The sequence below is a fragment of the Thunnus maccoyii genome, chromosome 19 (assembly GCF_910596095.1).
Source record: "Thunnus maccoyii chromosome 19, fThuMac1.1, whole genome shotgun sequence".
Classification (NCBI taxonomy): domain Eukaryota; kingdom Metazoa; phylum Chordata; class Actinopteri; order Scombriformes; family Scombridae; genus Thunnus; species Thunnus maccoyii.
In genome coordinates, this window is record NC_056551.1 from 12,517,790 (window position 1) to 12,533,370 (window position 15,581).

The window sequence follows — 15,581 nt, forward strand, 5'->3', positions numbered from 1 at the left end:
GATGATCTTAACAATTGAGATATTATGAAAACCTACACATCTAGGAACTGAAAATTGGCAGGTTTTCAAATGGTATTAACATTTGGTCGAATGGCTCGTCATGAACCAGCCACCAGAAGTGCTCCGCCGTCATGTTTACAGGTTAAACTTCTTAATCACAGAGCAACTTTCAGTTGCGATAACACAGAACTGGCTTGGGAATTAACTAATACTACAGTTGGCAAACACAATAGGCCAAGTGTTTGATGTCAGTTGTCACACAGTGCATTGCCCCTCTAACATAGTTTAGTTTGGTTAATTTTTTACCCATAATTATAAAAAGCAACATATGAATAGAGGCTGGCTGGCGGTTTAATCCAGCTTTTTATGTTTTTGAGATGAGATGTTTTTTTATCCCTCTTCAAAACCGATTGCCCAGTGAGCAGCATTGTCAACGGACCTTTTCAGCACGTTGTTTTCCTGAGCTGTTTGGCTTAGACCGGTCCCAGCTATCTGGCGTCTGAGGAGAGAGAGAGAAGAAAAAAAAGAGAGTGCTTGGAGAAGGAGAGAAAGAAAGAGGTTAGAGGTGAGAGACAACCAGAGAGAAGGAGCGAGGGAGATTGAAGGGAACACTGGAAGGGGGTAGATGGAGCTTCAAGCAAGACATAGAACAAGAGAGAAGACATAGGTTCAATTGGAGAGAAGGAGAGATAGAGGTTGAGGTTGAAGGTTGAGTGGGTAAAAAACAGAATGAACTGACTGTGCCAAGCCAAGGGAAAGCATTAGTGCTATTTGTGTGACGGCTAGACTGTTATCTGCTAGACTCTAGACTATTATCTTCTTCATTACCCCTTTTTAGTGAGCTCCAATAAAAAGGGACTAGGGAGCAAAGGAGGGAGGGAAGAAAAAGGCAGAAATGTTGAGGCCAAGTAGAGGGTGAGAAAACGGTTGAAAATGGAAAACAATGTTGGCGAGAGAGAGAAACAAAAAGAGATTGTGCAAGAGTTAAAGCGATTGAGGAAGAGGGGCTAAACAAGCAATACATACAATTAAAAAGGTTTCTTAATGTATTCTGAGTGGCTGAAACATGAAATCATAATTGTGGCTACTGATCTGATACAGTCTCAACCACAGACTCATTACATCAATGAAATATTAATGGTAAACAATGCAATGATCTCATCAATATAACACATTTCCTATTCATGTAATGTTACATACCTACATTATAACATAACATAATATAGTAACTAAAATATAAGATTACATTTTGGGTCAATAAATACAAAACTAGAGTCAACCACATATGAAAAAGGACAAATATACAATAGATTTGATAAACATTTATAGCACCTTTTTCAAAAAAGAAGTAAATATTGTAGAAAAAAGTAAGAAAATATATTCGTATATGTCCAATATATATATATAGATATATATTTAGAGAGAGAGAGAGAGAGAGACGTTATTATAAGCATCTCTCCAGGCTTATTCTGTAGATGCTACAATGATTGAGTGAGAAGAGATAAAAGCATTAACAGGTTTCTCATGGATGAAAGGCTGCTCATTTCTTTTTAATTACGGCTGAGTGAGTTCCTTATTAATGGACATGATAGCCTAAAGGCAAGGGATGTTGGATGAAGTAAACACCCCCTCAACCTGTCAAGAATCGACTGAGCAAAATGAGCAATGAAGAAGTCCTGAAAAAATAAAGCGGTTACATTTAGAAAAACACATCTGTCTTTGCTGACTCGAAAAGACGTTCACCGGGTTTGTAATATCCTTTTTTATGCATGCCGATCTCCAGTTTGTCGACATAAACGACTGCAACAGCAGACTTTCGCTGTCATAGCAACAGCCACATGATTCGCACTCCTGGGAAAATCAGGAAGGAACTAACGTGACTTCTATAATTTGTGCTTCATGCAGGTGAAATGAGTGGGTGCAACATGAGTCAGGGAAGGGCGTGTGTATATGTGTGTGAGTGAGTTGCTCGTGAGTTTTTACACCTTTTTCATGGCTGTGCAGTATGCCTGCGACTGCCTGCGCGTATGTTTGTACGTGTGTGTGTGTGTGTGTGTGTGAGTGAAGTGAGTCAGAGGAAGGTGTGTGTGATGTCAAGCCCAGACAGGCTCTGCTGTGGTCCAAGTTCAGGTTGCTGTCAGGTGGTAGTGGTTAGTTAACAGAACTGGTAATTACCTCAGACTGTCGGGCTGAGACACTGGCCAGATACCCTCAGGATACTGTGGGAAAGTACATTTAGTAGGTCCTCAGTATTTCCCTCACGTTCCTGCTGCAGTAGAAAACTGACCCATCTCTAGGTGTTAAGATATATGTATGTATATATATATATACAGTAAGAATTTATTTAGAAGATCTACTCAATAACTTCAAAAACTAGCAAAGTCAGCTAATAAACAGCATCACATTTTAAAGACTAATAGCAATATATTAAGAGAGTTTTGTGCATAGCTACAGACTTTGTTTCAAAATTGAAATCATTGTCATATTGTGCTCACCATGTGTTGACTTCATGTTTTCAGTTATGAAAATGACACAATGATGACATGCTGTTGGAAAACTTTATTTTCAGCTATTTTTTGTACAGCCCTTTAATTCCATTACATGATGCACTTTTATTCGTTTAATCACTTTTTGAGTAGTATGTCCGTACAGCCCATCTGAATTTACTAAGCAATTTGCTTATTATTTCGTTCACAGCATGAGAGGATTGGTTGTAATTTCACCGTAATTTGGATGCATTTTATAATCTGATGGTGTGTTGTAACAAATTTAAAAAAAAAAATGTCTTTTGCCTTTTAACTAGTGCGCAGAGTTAAAAAAAAAAAAAAAAAAAGTATGTGATTTAATCAATAAAATCAAGGTATTTATGACTTTCAGTAACTGTTTAATCAGTGAGAAGAATTTTGTGACTAGACTTCCCGTCTTTTTGTCACCAGTATCACATTGCAGACTGGTGATTAGTATTCAGCCTTTATTTTCCACTAAAAGATAACAACTGATTTAATGATTAACGCTGATATGATGTCAGCGTTTTCAGTGGAAGAGGGCTAAATGAAGTGCAATGTTTCCACTCCTTTCCTCCTTCCTTCTGTCCAGCCAAAAAAAATTAAATCAGGTCACTTTTCCACAGTTTGCATCCGTCAGTAAAAATCATTGCGGTTGGAATGTATCCAAATCACCTAGCATGACCTTAGAGCAGTGTGGGAAAGCAGAGAAAAAGGTCAACGCTTTCGGCCTGTTAGCTTCTCCTTAGTCATCATTTCTATGGTAGCATGAAGCTGCTTTTTCCAATTCAGCATGCTGTCCCACTTTCATTGGACCTGGATGACTTCACAGTGGCAACAAAATTTTATGTCCGCCCAACAGAATGACAGGGAACCAGAGATGGCAGAATGTACCAGACATGGGATGATGGGAGCGAACAATGAATCTCTGGTCTTGTATGTTTTATTTTTTTAATTTTTCCTTGGAAGGGATGCTGTAGTTTCTAGAAAAGATGTTCTTTTCATATAAACTGTATATATGTTTTAGACCACAGCAACCTTGGACAGTGGAATTAAGTATTTTTAACCTTTTACTTGGACTTGAAATTCACACTGAGAATGAAAAGACAACATTTTCAAAGGGAAACGATGGTGCACGTCTTGCTCGCATCTTTGCGCTTCTTCTCTCTGGTTCCCACGCTGCCCCTTACCTGACTTACCACAATTTGAATCAAATCATCAGTGCCCAATTGGCTGCTCAGACCATGTGACCTACATCGGCCCTAAAAGCACCGCCTTTTTAGATTGGTCTAGGATTTTTCCCATGGGAGCTGCCTACGGAGCCGGTGCAGTGCGAGTGTGTGTGTGTGTGTGTGTGTGTGTGTTTGAGCATGTTAGGGAAAAATCTCCCTCCCTCACTCTTTTCCCCTCCCTCCTCTCCACTATCCCCCTTTCTCTCCCCTTTTTTTCCACCACCTCCCATCCTTTGAAACACAGTATCACACTTTAGATAGCCCTTGTTGTCACGGCAAGGAGCATTCTTTCTCTGGCATGGCCACACGGAGTGTGAGAATGCTGGAGGTTCCCTGAAAAACACAGAAAGAACAAAAGACAGAAAGAGTAAGAAAATGCAGCAATGTACCAAGAACCCAAAACTTTGTAGAGTTAAATAAAAGTAGTCATTTATGTTTGCAGGTTTAATTTTTGGTGGCTCTTTTGATCTTAAGGCCCATCTGTGGCTACACATTGTATGGATAAGACTGCAAGAAGGCCTGCATGAACCCGGCAACGAAATCTTATCTGCCGTTTTTGCAAAGGCTGTGCAAGTTTCCTCACCGCGGCTTCGTCAGTATGACCAGTATGTGTCATATGGAGGAGCGTGTTAGTCGCGGTGAGAGGTGACATGTTGGTAAAATCCGAAACATGCACCCTGAAGGACAGATTTTTTTTTTTTAAAACGCAATCAATAACACGGCATTGTTTACTCGTGGCAGTCAAGTTCTATATAAACTTCAAAAAGTTCAGCTGACCGACCTGCGCAGACCGAAGCCACATGCCGTGCTTCTTGATGATCACAAACATGCCATTTTGCCTGTGCAAACATGCCAACTTTAAATTGGTTCGACGATGCTGTCATTCAAATGCTCTCTGTGTCTCGGGATGTGCTAGGAGCTGCAGAGGAGGCTCCTGAGGACTTTGGTGTTTGTGCTTCTCGTGCTCTTCATAACATGGGTGCCTGAAAATTCTAGTGTTGCTGCGGAGAAACCCAGTCTTCATATACTTCAGCAAGCCAAAAACAGAAAAAAAAATGCCACCAAAATCATCCGGTCTGACCCTGTTTCAAAGCTTAGATGGAGGCACTGAGCTACCATCTGTATTCATTCAAACAGAAGGCGCCACAAGACCTCACCACTTGAAATGAGCTCATTTTGACATGTCCATTTCCATAAGGACCCTTAACGCACATACATATGTTCTATCTGCAAATCTATTAATATCACTATCACGTATTAATATCACAGCGACATGTGTCATAATGTCATATCTAAATTTAACTAATTTCACTTTCAACCCACTTATTTGTTTAATAGATCTCTGCAGGATCTTTGCATTTGTACCTAGCTGTGTTTGGATTAATCATAGAATTATTTCCATCCAGGTTGCGTGTGTGTGAGACGGTGTGCGTGTGTGCCTGCCTGTCTGTGGCTTAGTCTTGAGAGTTCAGAGCAGGTTCTGGCTTGCTCAACTCTGGGAAACTTTGAGCTGAGCAAATAGCTGGGTCTGTTTTCCTGGCTGCCGCAGAGCTCGTATGTGTGAGCCATGTGTATGCGCTGCGAGCATTTGTATGCATGCGGTTTATGCGCACTGTAGTGTAGCCTGTGCGAATTGTAAAGTGTTTTGTCTGTGTGGGGAATTTGTGCATGTGTGTGCGTGTGTGTGTATGCATGTTATGTGTGTGTGTGTTTAAGGAGGAATACAAAGAGGAGAATACAGAATGTACTGACGGAGAGACGAGCTTCATTCCCACAGACAGGACAGGAGATGACACCTCTGCTATTCCCACACCTCCACTGTCTAGTCGCTTTCTCCTGTCCTGACCTCAGTTACCACAGAGGCAAACACAGCTCTGCATAAGCACACAGAGGATAGGACATACTTTTGCGTCGGGTGGGTGCTCCTGATTTGCAGTCTTCATTAAATCCCCCCCCCCCTCCCCCTCAAAAGAGAGACAAACTGGCTTTAAGTAAGCTTCCCTAGATAGTGAAGGATCTTGCTTTTTGAGGTCTTAGAGTGTCGTTTGATTTACAGCCCATCTCTAAGTGGAATGTTGTTTGCTGGGTGGAGCTCAGGTGTGTTGACAAGGCTTTTAGCACTGACATGCTGTCAGGACGGCTCACAGACGAGTGCGTGTGAGCATGTAAGGGGCCGGCAAACAAGAGGTCACTAATGTCCTACCAGGTTAGACCTTTACCATGGAGAGGGATAGGACAGCACGGACATGTGAACGTTACTGAGGCGTAAACACTGTCTCTACACACACACACACACACTCACACACTGATCTGATCTCTCTCTAACACTTAGCCCCTTTCACACCAAAGCAACAACCTGGGAAAAAAATGTCTGTTTGCCATCGGTGTGAATGGGCCATTACAGGTTATCAGGCTCTGCGACCCCGCTCTAGACCTGCTTTTAACACAAGTCTTTTTGACTTCAACAGGTGAACTCTGGTCAGGTTACCATAGAGTTACTATAGTAAACTTATTTCATACACATTGCTGCTATACTATATGACTGAGAGGGGTAAAAGTCACTGTCTACTCTAGTAGAAGTAAGGGGTCAGTAAACTTCAAGTGTATGGGGCTGCGTCCAACATTTTTTTGTAACTTTCCGAATCTGACGAGCACGCCCACGTCACACAGTGGCCCTGTTCACACCTGGTATTAACATGCATCTCGGGTCACAAGTGGACAGCTCTAAGTACGTCGGTTCACACCTGGCATTAGAGTACGTCTGGAGTGACCACTTGTGATCTGATCTCACTTCCCTGCTCTACATGCAAATAAACACATACATCATTTCTGTTTGCAAAGACTAAATATATTGTTTGTATCTGCACCTACTGTGCCTAGTTTGCTGGAAATTAAAAGAAGTTTGTTAGAAATTGCCCAGTTGCAATATGAATCATCCAGTTTCCATTGTACTGAGTCTCACAAATGGAAATCACACAGCGTGTTTTGTGCGTAAACCAGCCATGCGAATCCATTTTGCCTGTTGTTGTGGCTTTTTGTGGTCGTTTTACACTTTAACATGATTCCGTTGGCGTGTGAATGAGTATATACGTCTGCCAACACAGAGGATGTCAGTTAAGTAGGTGGTCCTTCAACGTGACATAGGACACATTTGCATGCACTGCTGAAAGAATGTGGTCATATGTAGTCCAGACCACATCTGAATGTGGTCTGAGCAATCGGATCTCAATGCTTCTCGGGTGCATTCACACCTGTACTTTATACTCTATACTTAGAGCTCTCCACATGTGATCAGATCACCCGAGACACATTTTAGTGCCAGGTGCGAACAGAGCTGGTGATTGATTCATGTGTGCAGGGGCGTGACAGTTGGCAGGGTTTGAACTTCTCTCAAGCTCCTTCTTCTGTCACTTTTTGTATGAGTGCAATGGAAATAGTTCTTTGTCAAAACAGAAGTACAAAATGTGTCACAAATTTAAAATGAGCGCATTTGTTTTTCTTTAGCTAAACCTAAATTTTCTCAGGCACAAGCACATGCGCACTGGAATTCTTGTCCAGTTCACTCAGTCAGGTTAAAAAAAAAGAAACATTTACAATAAATTAAATTAGATTTAAAAAGTGAGGTATTTACAGCAGTACAACAGCACTTTTAATAAAGTACTGGAGCAGCAGTTATAGTGAAATACTGAAAGCAGATATTATACATTAAGAAAAAAAGAATATTGCACTGTCAAGGTATGGATATAAAGAGAGGAGAAGAGAGCTAAATTATGGTGAAAACACCGTGGCGACTAACTAAATAAAAAAACGTTTATTTTCATTCTTTCTTTTTTTTTTTTCCTCAACATATTTTTGACGAATGAAAGAGCTCTTGAAAACTTTTCTTTCAACCCTGCTAATGACTGTTTTCATCTTTCTGCCCAGGCGTGTAACAGTGATCAGTATGTGGCGGTGCCCAGAGAGGACATGGTCAGGATGCTTAAACAGAAAGGTCAGTCAAATATGAATACAATATATATAACAATGTACCTACATGTTATTACTTCTGCTGTAGCAAGTTGTTCTGTTTTTCAGGAATTAAGCCACAAAATTGTCTTGTTTTGTTTGAAGGATTTCTGCAGGACCAGGATACCGACCACACACAACAGAAATCCCATCAACAGGAAGAGCAGAAGCTTGACGACATCCTGACCCCCGCTGAGACCTCTGAACTCCCCAGGTATGCCCTTCAGTGTCGCTGGGCCTCCCTCTCAGAGCTGGACCCCGACACCCTGACCTTTCCCGGGGGGGCGGCCATACAGCTTCACAACGTGCCCCCCGCCCTCCTGTCGAGGATACCGCTCTTCTATGTCTGCACCAGATGTGGCAAGGTGTTCTGGGAAGGCTCCCACTTCGGCCGTGTCCTCACCATGTTTCAGGAAGTCTTGCACCTAACAGACGAGGACTCCGAACCAGCCGCGGCGCCCGTTTCAGCGGCACAACAGAACTGACTGATGTCGAGCTACTGCAGTTAAACTGACCCTCAAAAAAAAAACATGGATATATTTTACACATTGAGCCAGCTGTCATGAAATCCATTTAAATTGTCTGTTACAGAACACACACTTACATTTTGCCTAATTCTAAATCAGCGTGATAAAATACAGACTGTGGATTCAGGCTGGCATTACAATTTCAAGAAGTTTCAACTTCAAATTTGTTTTGCATGAAATAATACATAATTCGGGTAAAAATTTTATTATTTGACAGCCATACTAAAAAACAAAGATTTGGTGACAAAGCTTTATTTTCTCATCTTTTGTCATCCAAAAGCTCTTTTCAGGTGCATACATTTTCAACGGTTTTAAACTTTTTGTGTGTGTTAAACACATTTTAATTTTCAGTGAACCAAAGGCAGGTCATGCTGTGATCGCGTTTTGACATTTTTGTTGTTGACTGTATTCACTGTTATACTGTGGCATTTTTTATTGGTGATTGTAATGACGTCATTTGAATTGCAATAACTTTATCAAGAGCTCAAGAGCACCTTGACTCAACAGGGAATCATATAATCAAATTATAACGCACAGTAAGTAAGTTTATGCATCAGTGTTTCAGGTTTGTTCCATTTAACTCTTTCAGGGGTCAAATTCAGTAAGTTTTCTGTAAACTTTTTTTTTTTTATTGCCTTGCTTTAAATGTAAATTTAAGTCACAACAGGACGCACTTTCTCTGCGTTTTTAGCAGTCTGTGGTACTGTATATTTTCATTCTCTGTGAATACATTTGTATAATGTTTAGTCACATGATTTAGCTGGAAACTAAATATGTTAATACATTTTTTTTTTCATTTAGTAATCTGTGGAAAGTTGTTATTGTATTCTGTCAGTTATTTCTACTTTTTGATGTGTTTTCAGAAATGAAAAAAACAGATGGTGTAGCAGCAAGAGGGGGCAGATTGATGAGATCATCTAAGCTTCACTGATGTCTGTCAGGTGTAACACTAACAGCGTGGGGGGGGGGGGGGTTTCCTGCCCTGAGGCTTGAGAGCAGACGGGTCACAGAGTAACCCAACACATACTGCCTGAATCCCTTCATATTTTCTCATACCGTCCTTTCCAACCTCCTCTCCTCTGTTCACAAATCCCACTTTGGCTTTATGTGTTTTCAGAACACAGGATTGCCCAAAAAGGTTTTAAAAGATCTACTGTGGAAAATTCTGTAATTAAACAAGATTTCCTTGTGTTTTTCTGGACAAGTACATACTATGCATCACACTGTAAGGCTGCGAGTTAAATCTAAGAAGTCTTAACTGTTGGCAGATGTGCTTTTTATTTCTCTGATCACTTAACTTGCAACAAAAAAAGCCACAATGATTTCCAAAGATGGGTCATACTGTGAATCACTGAGGTAAATGTGTTTTTTCAGTGACTGAATCACAACAGCTGCAGTGGGAAGTCAAGAGATTTGAAAGCTTTTCTAAGGAACACGCAGACAGTCTAACGATGATTATTATGTCGTCATTTCACAAACACTGAGCCGCTGTCTCTCGTCTCTGTTTAAAAAGAAAAAAAGGGAAAAAAGTGGAAAATACAAATAACTTTGGAAGGAGTTTTAATCCCAACTAGTGTCCCTTCCTTCCCATCAATCAAAGTCATTTTCATCATCACATGTGTGAGTGACAGGTCAGGACCTCTACATGTGTGTCACATAACACCATATTACCAATTGCATAACTTAAAGGGCTTAGCGGCCTTTGTTGCAGTAAGTAATGTTACACCATCTATTATACAGTTATCTGTCGGGACATTATAAGTATTGTCACCTCTGAAGAATAACGTTACTAAAGTGGGTGTCCATGGCTGTGAATGTGAAGTTCATTGTTCATTGTTGGGAGTGCTGGGGGAGCCTCAGTACTCCGGATCTGAACCTGCTGCTCCCGTGTGGGAAATCAGACATCTAGGTTACCACTCCGACAAGAAACTGACTTAGACAAAAGGAGATCATGTGGATTCCTTCTGTCTCAGACATGACTTACAAGTTCTCAGGTAGAGCATCCTGTGATGATATAATACATTTATTAGTTCTATTCTGGTGTTTTAATTTAAGATATTTGGGGTACTCCTGCTGTAAATATTACATTTGCTGCTTCATTTTACAAACTATCTTATTAGAAGCATTGTTACCACTTTCTAATAAAGCAACCTTTTTATGCTACAACTAATACAATTATTAATGGGTAATAAACCATTTACTTCACATTATAGTTAAGTTATAAGCCATAAGAACATCTTTTGGGTTGCCAGTTTGTGACGTCTTTGGTGTATTCCCTCCTCCAGTGTGACACTTCAAATGTTCATAGGTCAATAATGAAGTGTTATCAAAATAATCCAAGTCTTTAGTTCTAAATATTAATAAGTTGTCAATAAATGGATTATAGTTGAGATTTTTCTGCAAAATCTTTTTGTTGGAATTTGAAATAAAGTGGAGATGTGGGCACACTGGGGGAGGATAAACACCAGCTAAAAGTGTTTTTTTCAACGTGGACACCCAAAAGTTTTATGGTTTATAACTGTTTTATAAAAGATTAGTTAATAATTTATAAAACATTTATCATACAACAATAAATCCTTTATAATAGGTGTCTTATTGGACAGTATTACTGGAGTATCATCTGGTTTTTATAGTGATGCCAAAAACATTTAAATATCTTACTTTGCCTACTGATTCACAGTTTAAGTCCATGTGGAAATATTCTGTTCTTATTCATTCATCCATTCATTCAGTCATTCATTCATTCATGCATTTAGTTCGGGGAAACAGTTTTCCAACTATTATTTTATCTCAAATTAGACTTTCAGGTGTGGAAAAAAAGGTTGATGATTATCAGGATTGCATGACTAATCTTTCCAGCAGAAGATGGTCGTTGAGATCAGTCTGGAGGAGAGACTATAGCCTGATCTTGTCTGCGGAACGTGACATTATTTAAAAAAAAAAAAAACAACCCAAAAACCCCAACTATATCCGCAAAATGAGGGTTGATCAAAACGCTTACTTTTTTGGTTACCTCTAATAACGCAGTTGTATATATTATGACCCAATTTTTCCTCAAACATACATCCTGGAATACCACAAAAAAAAAAAATCTTGGCACGTTGCCATGCGCTTTTTAAAAGCAGACTGTATAATAAGTACTGTAACTTCAAGCTGCTATTTTTTATTACTATGATGAATGAAGTCGACACCCTAGCTCCCAAATAAGCCCTTCTCTGTGTGTCTTGTCCCGTCCTTGTCCGGGTGGTCGCAGCCCCTGCCTCTCTGCAGAGCGCAAGCTTTCTGCTGCAGCACCGTGTTATTTGATCCTTGCTCTTTCTTTGCTGGGAAGAAAAGCTCGCCTCTTTCCCACGCTCCGAGGACACGTGGTGCCCGGAATGAATTGGATTCAGAAGACCCTCCCTCCCGGTAAAACGTCATCTCTCTCTCTCTCTCTCTCTCTCTCTCCCTCTCTCTCTCTCTCTGACTCTCTCTCTCTCTCTCTCTCTCTGAGTTGAGTTCAGCATGCTTTCTGGCAAGAATGTTCAATAACAATGTTGCCAAAGCGTCCTGATGAAAAAAAACCCCGACATTTCTACGTGACAGTTTTACATTTATTCTCCCTCTTGTTTTTCCTATCTGGGCTCTCCTCTTCAGCGACATGCGTGCGCACAACATCCCGGGACGGGAGGCTCCTCCCGTCTCGTCTGGCCCCAGCTGCCCCGGGTCTCGGCGCCAAACCTCGGCCCTGCGCACCGAGCTGCCCCGATCTATCCGGCGGTCCGTTTACAAGGCAGCCACACATCACTGCACTGCACGCACGACTCTGGGTTCTTTCTCTGTCGCTGGAAAAAAACACGTCTTGTTTATCAACACAGCAATAGAACAGAGATATGGCTGCACAAATAGAACCAGAATAGACCTGTATTATCTTTCTCATGACTATTTAGGAGTTTAAGGAGAATTTGCCTCACCGAAGCCTCTGTGCCAGCGAAACCTGACCATCCTCACTTAAGGATGACTTAAAAGATTATTATTGGCGTGCGCTTTTACGCACGCATGGAACACCTTTTTGGTCACTTTAAACTGAATTTTAGCCCTTTCTGTTCTTTCCCAATCATATAGTTCTTTACATACGTAGTGTGAAAATAATTGGGGCTTAAAGAGAAATCGAATGATTGTTTAAAAACAGTGTTTTATATGTACTTGAACAAGTATACCTATTGTATCTGATTTTGGCTGCTTCCCAAAGAAACATTACCAAGACAGACTGCAGGAGCAAAGTGGTGGGGGGCAATGAGAGGAGAGCAAATGCCACAGAGTTTGGGGGAGAAACTCATCCAATCGGAGAAACTTTTGGCTCCTGCGGTCTGTGCAAATGTTTTCCAAGTGTCCAGACGCACTGCAGCCAAAGTTCTGATAGCGGACAGATGTTCCTGATTTTCCAGAAGATGTTTTGCACCATTCGCTAACCCTACGAAGAAAAAAACCACACATACACATCTATAAACATAATCAAAACGTATACTGATCCTAAAATTACCAAAAAAAGAGTAACCACAACCTGAAAGTTAAATGTTTATGTGCCTATGGGGGTCAATGCTGTGCCATATGACGAATGTAGAGAGGAACACACATCTGTTTAGATGTGGTGAGTACCTAGACCTTTTAATGCATTAAAAGGGTCTGCATTAGGTTCTCACCACATTTCTATGAATGAGTCAGAGCCACAGTCTTTGTTTTCGAGCATTTGCAGCTGTGAGCCACTTGTTGCAGAGGAACAAACAGAAAATAGTCGGCACAGATGCGAACAGTCACCTGCAGATGCACCTAAAAGTATCCAAAACAGATGAATCACAGTTACCCCCCAAAAAACACTTTGACCTAAGGTTCATCCTGTATTCTCACACGAGCAGGTCATAAAGTCAAAGATCTTCCTTTCGACAAAGTTATGAAACATATCTAAGCTTTCACCATGGTTACATTTAATGTGTTTCTGATTGTCTAACAGTGAAATTATAATGTATATTTTAACACCTTTAAACATAGTCAAGGTCAACAGATAAACCATGTTTTAGATTGGTGTGCATGGGGTGTTACTACGGATAACCATAGCAACAGTACTTTCTACCTATCGCTTCACTCACTGGTGAAACTAACTTTACCACAGACATCACACATTTGCCCTAAAGGGCAACATACCACACTCTCTATCTTTAAACTTCACAAAAGTGCGTTTGTTAAGCAGCCATGGTTTAAACTTTAATAATGCACTCGACTCACCTTATAGCCCTTTTAACCCAGTGATCAATCTAATTAGTAAGTAACCCTGAGGTGTTCAGATATGGAAAAATAATGAACGAGGTGGAGGTGACTGTTATTTTCTATACTGGAACACTTCAGAGTGCATTATCGCGCTTATACCATTACCACTGAAAAAATAGGAGGTTGTTATATAATTTTTTAAAGTTATGGTTAAGTTAGTTTCTGTAGTAATGTACCATAAAGCATAAATAGTGTCCCTATGGTTTGTGGCTCACTAAACCGACTTCTGCGCCGATTTAGACTTGGTTGAGCTGTATTTCGGGTAGCCCAATTTACGACTTACACTGACACCTGCTATAGCTCTAACTATTATCTTGTTGCATTAATAATGTGCCAATATAGAAGATAATGAACATGGCTCTTCCTCATCATGCATTTTCTCGAGTCCCTGTAGATGCCACACTGTTCCTAATTATCACAGACTGTTATCTATCAGAAATAAATCGGATTAATATTTTTCATACTTTCTTTTGAATGAAATAATCGGGCTGTGACCTATTATGTTTGGATGTGACTCTCCCACATTGACGCACAGACGCAGGCAGATGCAGCCACAGACGTGCGCCAAATGTACAGTTCAGAGTGTGGGAAAAAGAGGACAGTGTGAAAGCCGCCAACCCATCAGAGCGGAGAGCGGTTTAAAGTGTTACACAGATGAGACGAAGTATGGGTACACCAAACGGAGCAAACGGTCCAAGGGAGGTTATTTACCTAGTGTGGTTTCCACATATTTCTCTCTCTTTCCTTGTGTCTATCCATCTCGGGCACTTTCACATACATTCTTTCTGTCTAACTGTTTCTATCTACCAATATCTATCACCACCACCTTCCCACTCACATAGGCACAAACACACACACACACACACACACACACACACACACACACACACACACACACACACACACACACACACACACACACACACACACAGGCGCCCAGTTCCCACGGTGGTGGGGGCAGCTGAGCGGCGTGTCAATCTGCGCGCAGCGTCACCTCTTTTCACTTGCAGAAAGGAAGTAGCGCAGGGCTTTTGTTATTTTGAAGTCCCACCGTCTAGTCATTTAAAAACAACCGGAATATATCCGCAGTTTATGATTTAAGCAGCCACCTATAATCTCCTCCTCAGAGGTGTTTTTTTTATTATGAGGTCTGAGGTTCTTTAGTTTACTGTCGTTACCATTTGGTTCAGAGGCAGCAATCACTATCCTGAAAGATCACACGGGTTTAAATGTTAAGTGTCAGTATTGAAAACAAGAATAAAACTCTTCCTGCTTTAAAACGTAGCCTGTGCTAAACAACATATCTCTTTACAACAGGTGCTCGTATTTGATTTAATTTCATATTTGTGCATAGTTCAACTGAGATGTTCACTGGCGGTCCGTTCATTTCAGGGTGACACTGCAGAGAAAGTTGGGCCACCGGTTAACTACAGCAACACATAGCTGTAAAGCACATCTTCCCCTGGATAGTATGTCATTATCAGCACCTTTTCAGCCCCCATTTAACATGAAAGGGCTTTAATGAGTCCAGATACTCTCTTACTCAAAAAAAGAAGTCTTGAACTTTTTTTTGACTATTAGTTCACAAGCCAATTGTGGCTTTTTTTTCCTTTTAAGAAGATAAAATCGGGAATGACTGAAGTGCTTTTCCAACTTTTATCTGTAGTGAGGGTCAAATAAAGCAGCATAATGAATGTCACATCATTCTAATTATCTCACAAACTGTGTTTTCAGAGAGAACTTCTTCTTAGGTTCAGTAGCTTTTTCGCTTTGCATAAATAAAATCCTCACTGATGCTGTTTTAGTCATTTACATCCCTGTCAATGAGACTTGATTGACTTTTTGTTTCAAGTTCCTGCTGATGATAATCCAGTGGATGATCCTTTACAGCGTGCCCCCTTTCTCAGCGGTTTACAGCTCTGGCAGCACCGTGCCTCTGGCTTTCAGTCCGCTTCCTGGGGTCAGCTACAGGAGATCGGATATAGAGCTCACCATAATATTGCTGCGGG

General features: G+C 40.8%; 1 protein-coding gene across 7 annotated transcripts in view; it reads left to right on the forward strand.

Moving 5' to 3' along the window:
* Positions 1-9,461, forward strand: part of exd3 (exonuclease 3'-5' domain containing 3) — a 46,574-nt gene extending 37,113 nt beyond the window's left edge. For all 7 annotated transcript variants that reach the window (XM_042395535.1, XM_042395539.1, XM_042395540.1 and 4 more), the window contains 2 exons: positions 7,661-7,727; positions 7,847-9,461. In XM_042395535.1, the coding sequence (XP_042251469.1) occupies positions 7,661-7,727; positions 7,847-8,226 (447 nt within the window). In that variant the 3' untranslated portion in view covers positions 8,227-9,461. The remainder of the gene's footprint in view (positions 1-7,660; positions 7,728-7,846) is intronic.
* The last annotated feature ends 6,120 nt before the right edge of the window (positions 9,462-15,581 follow it).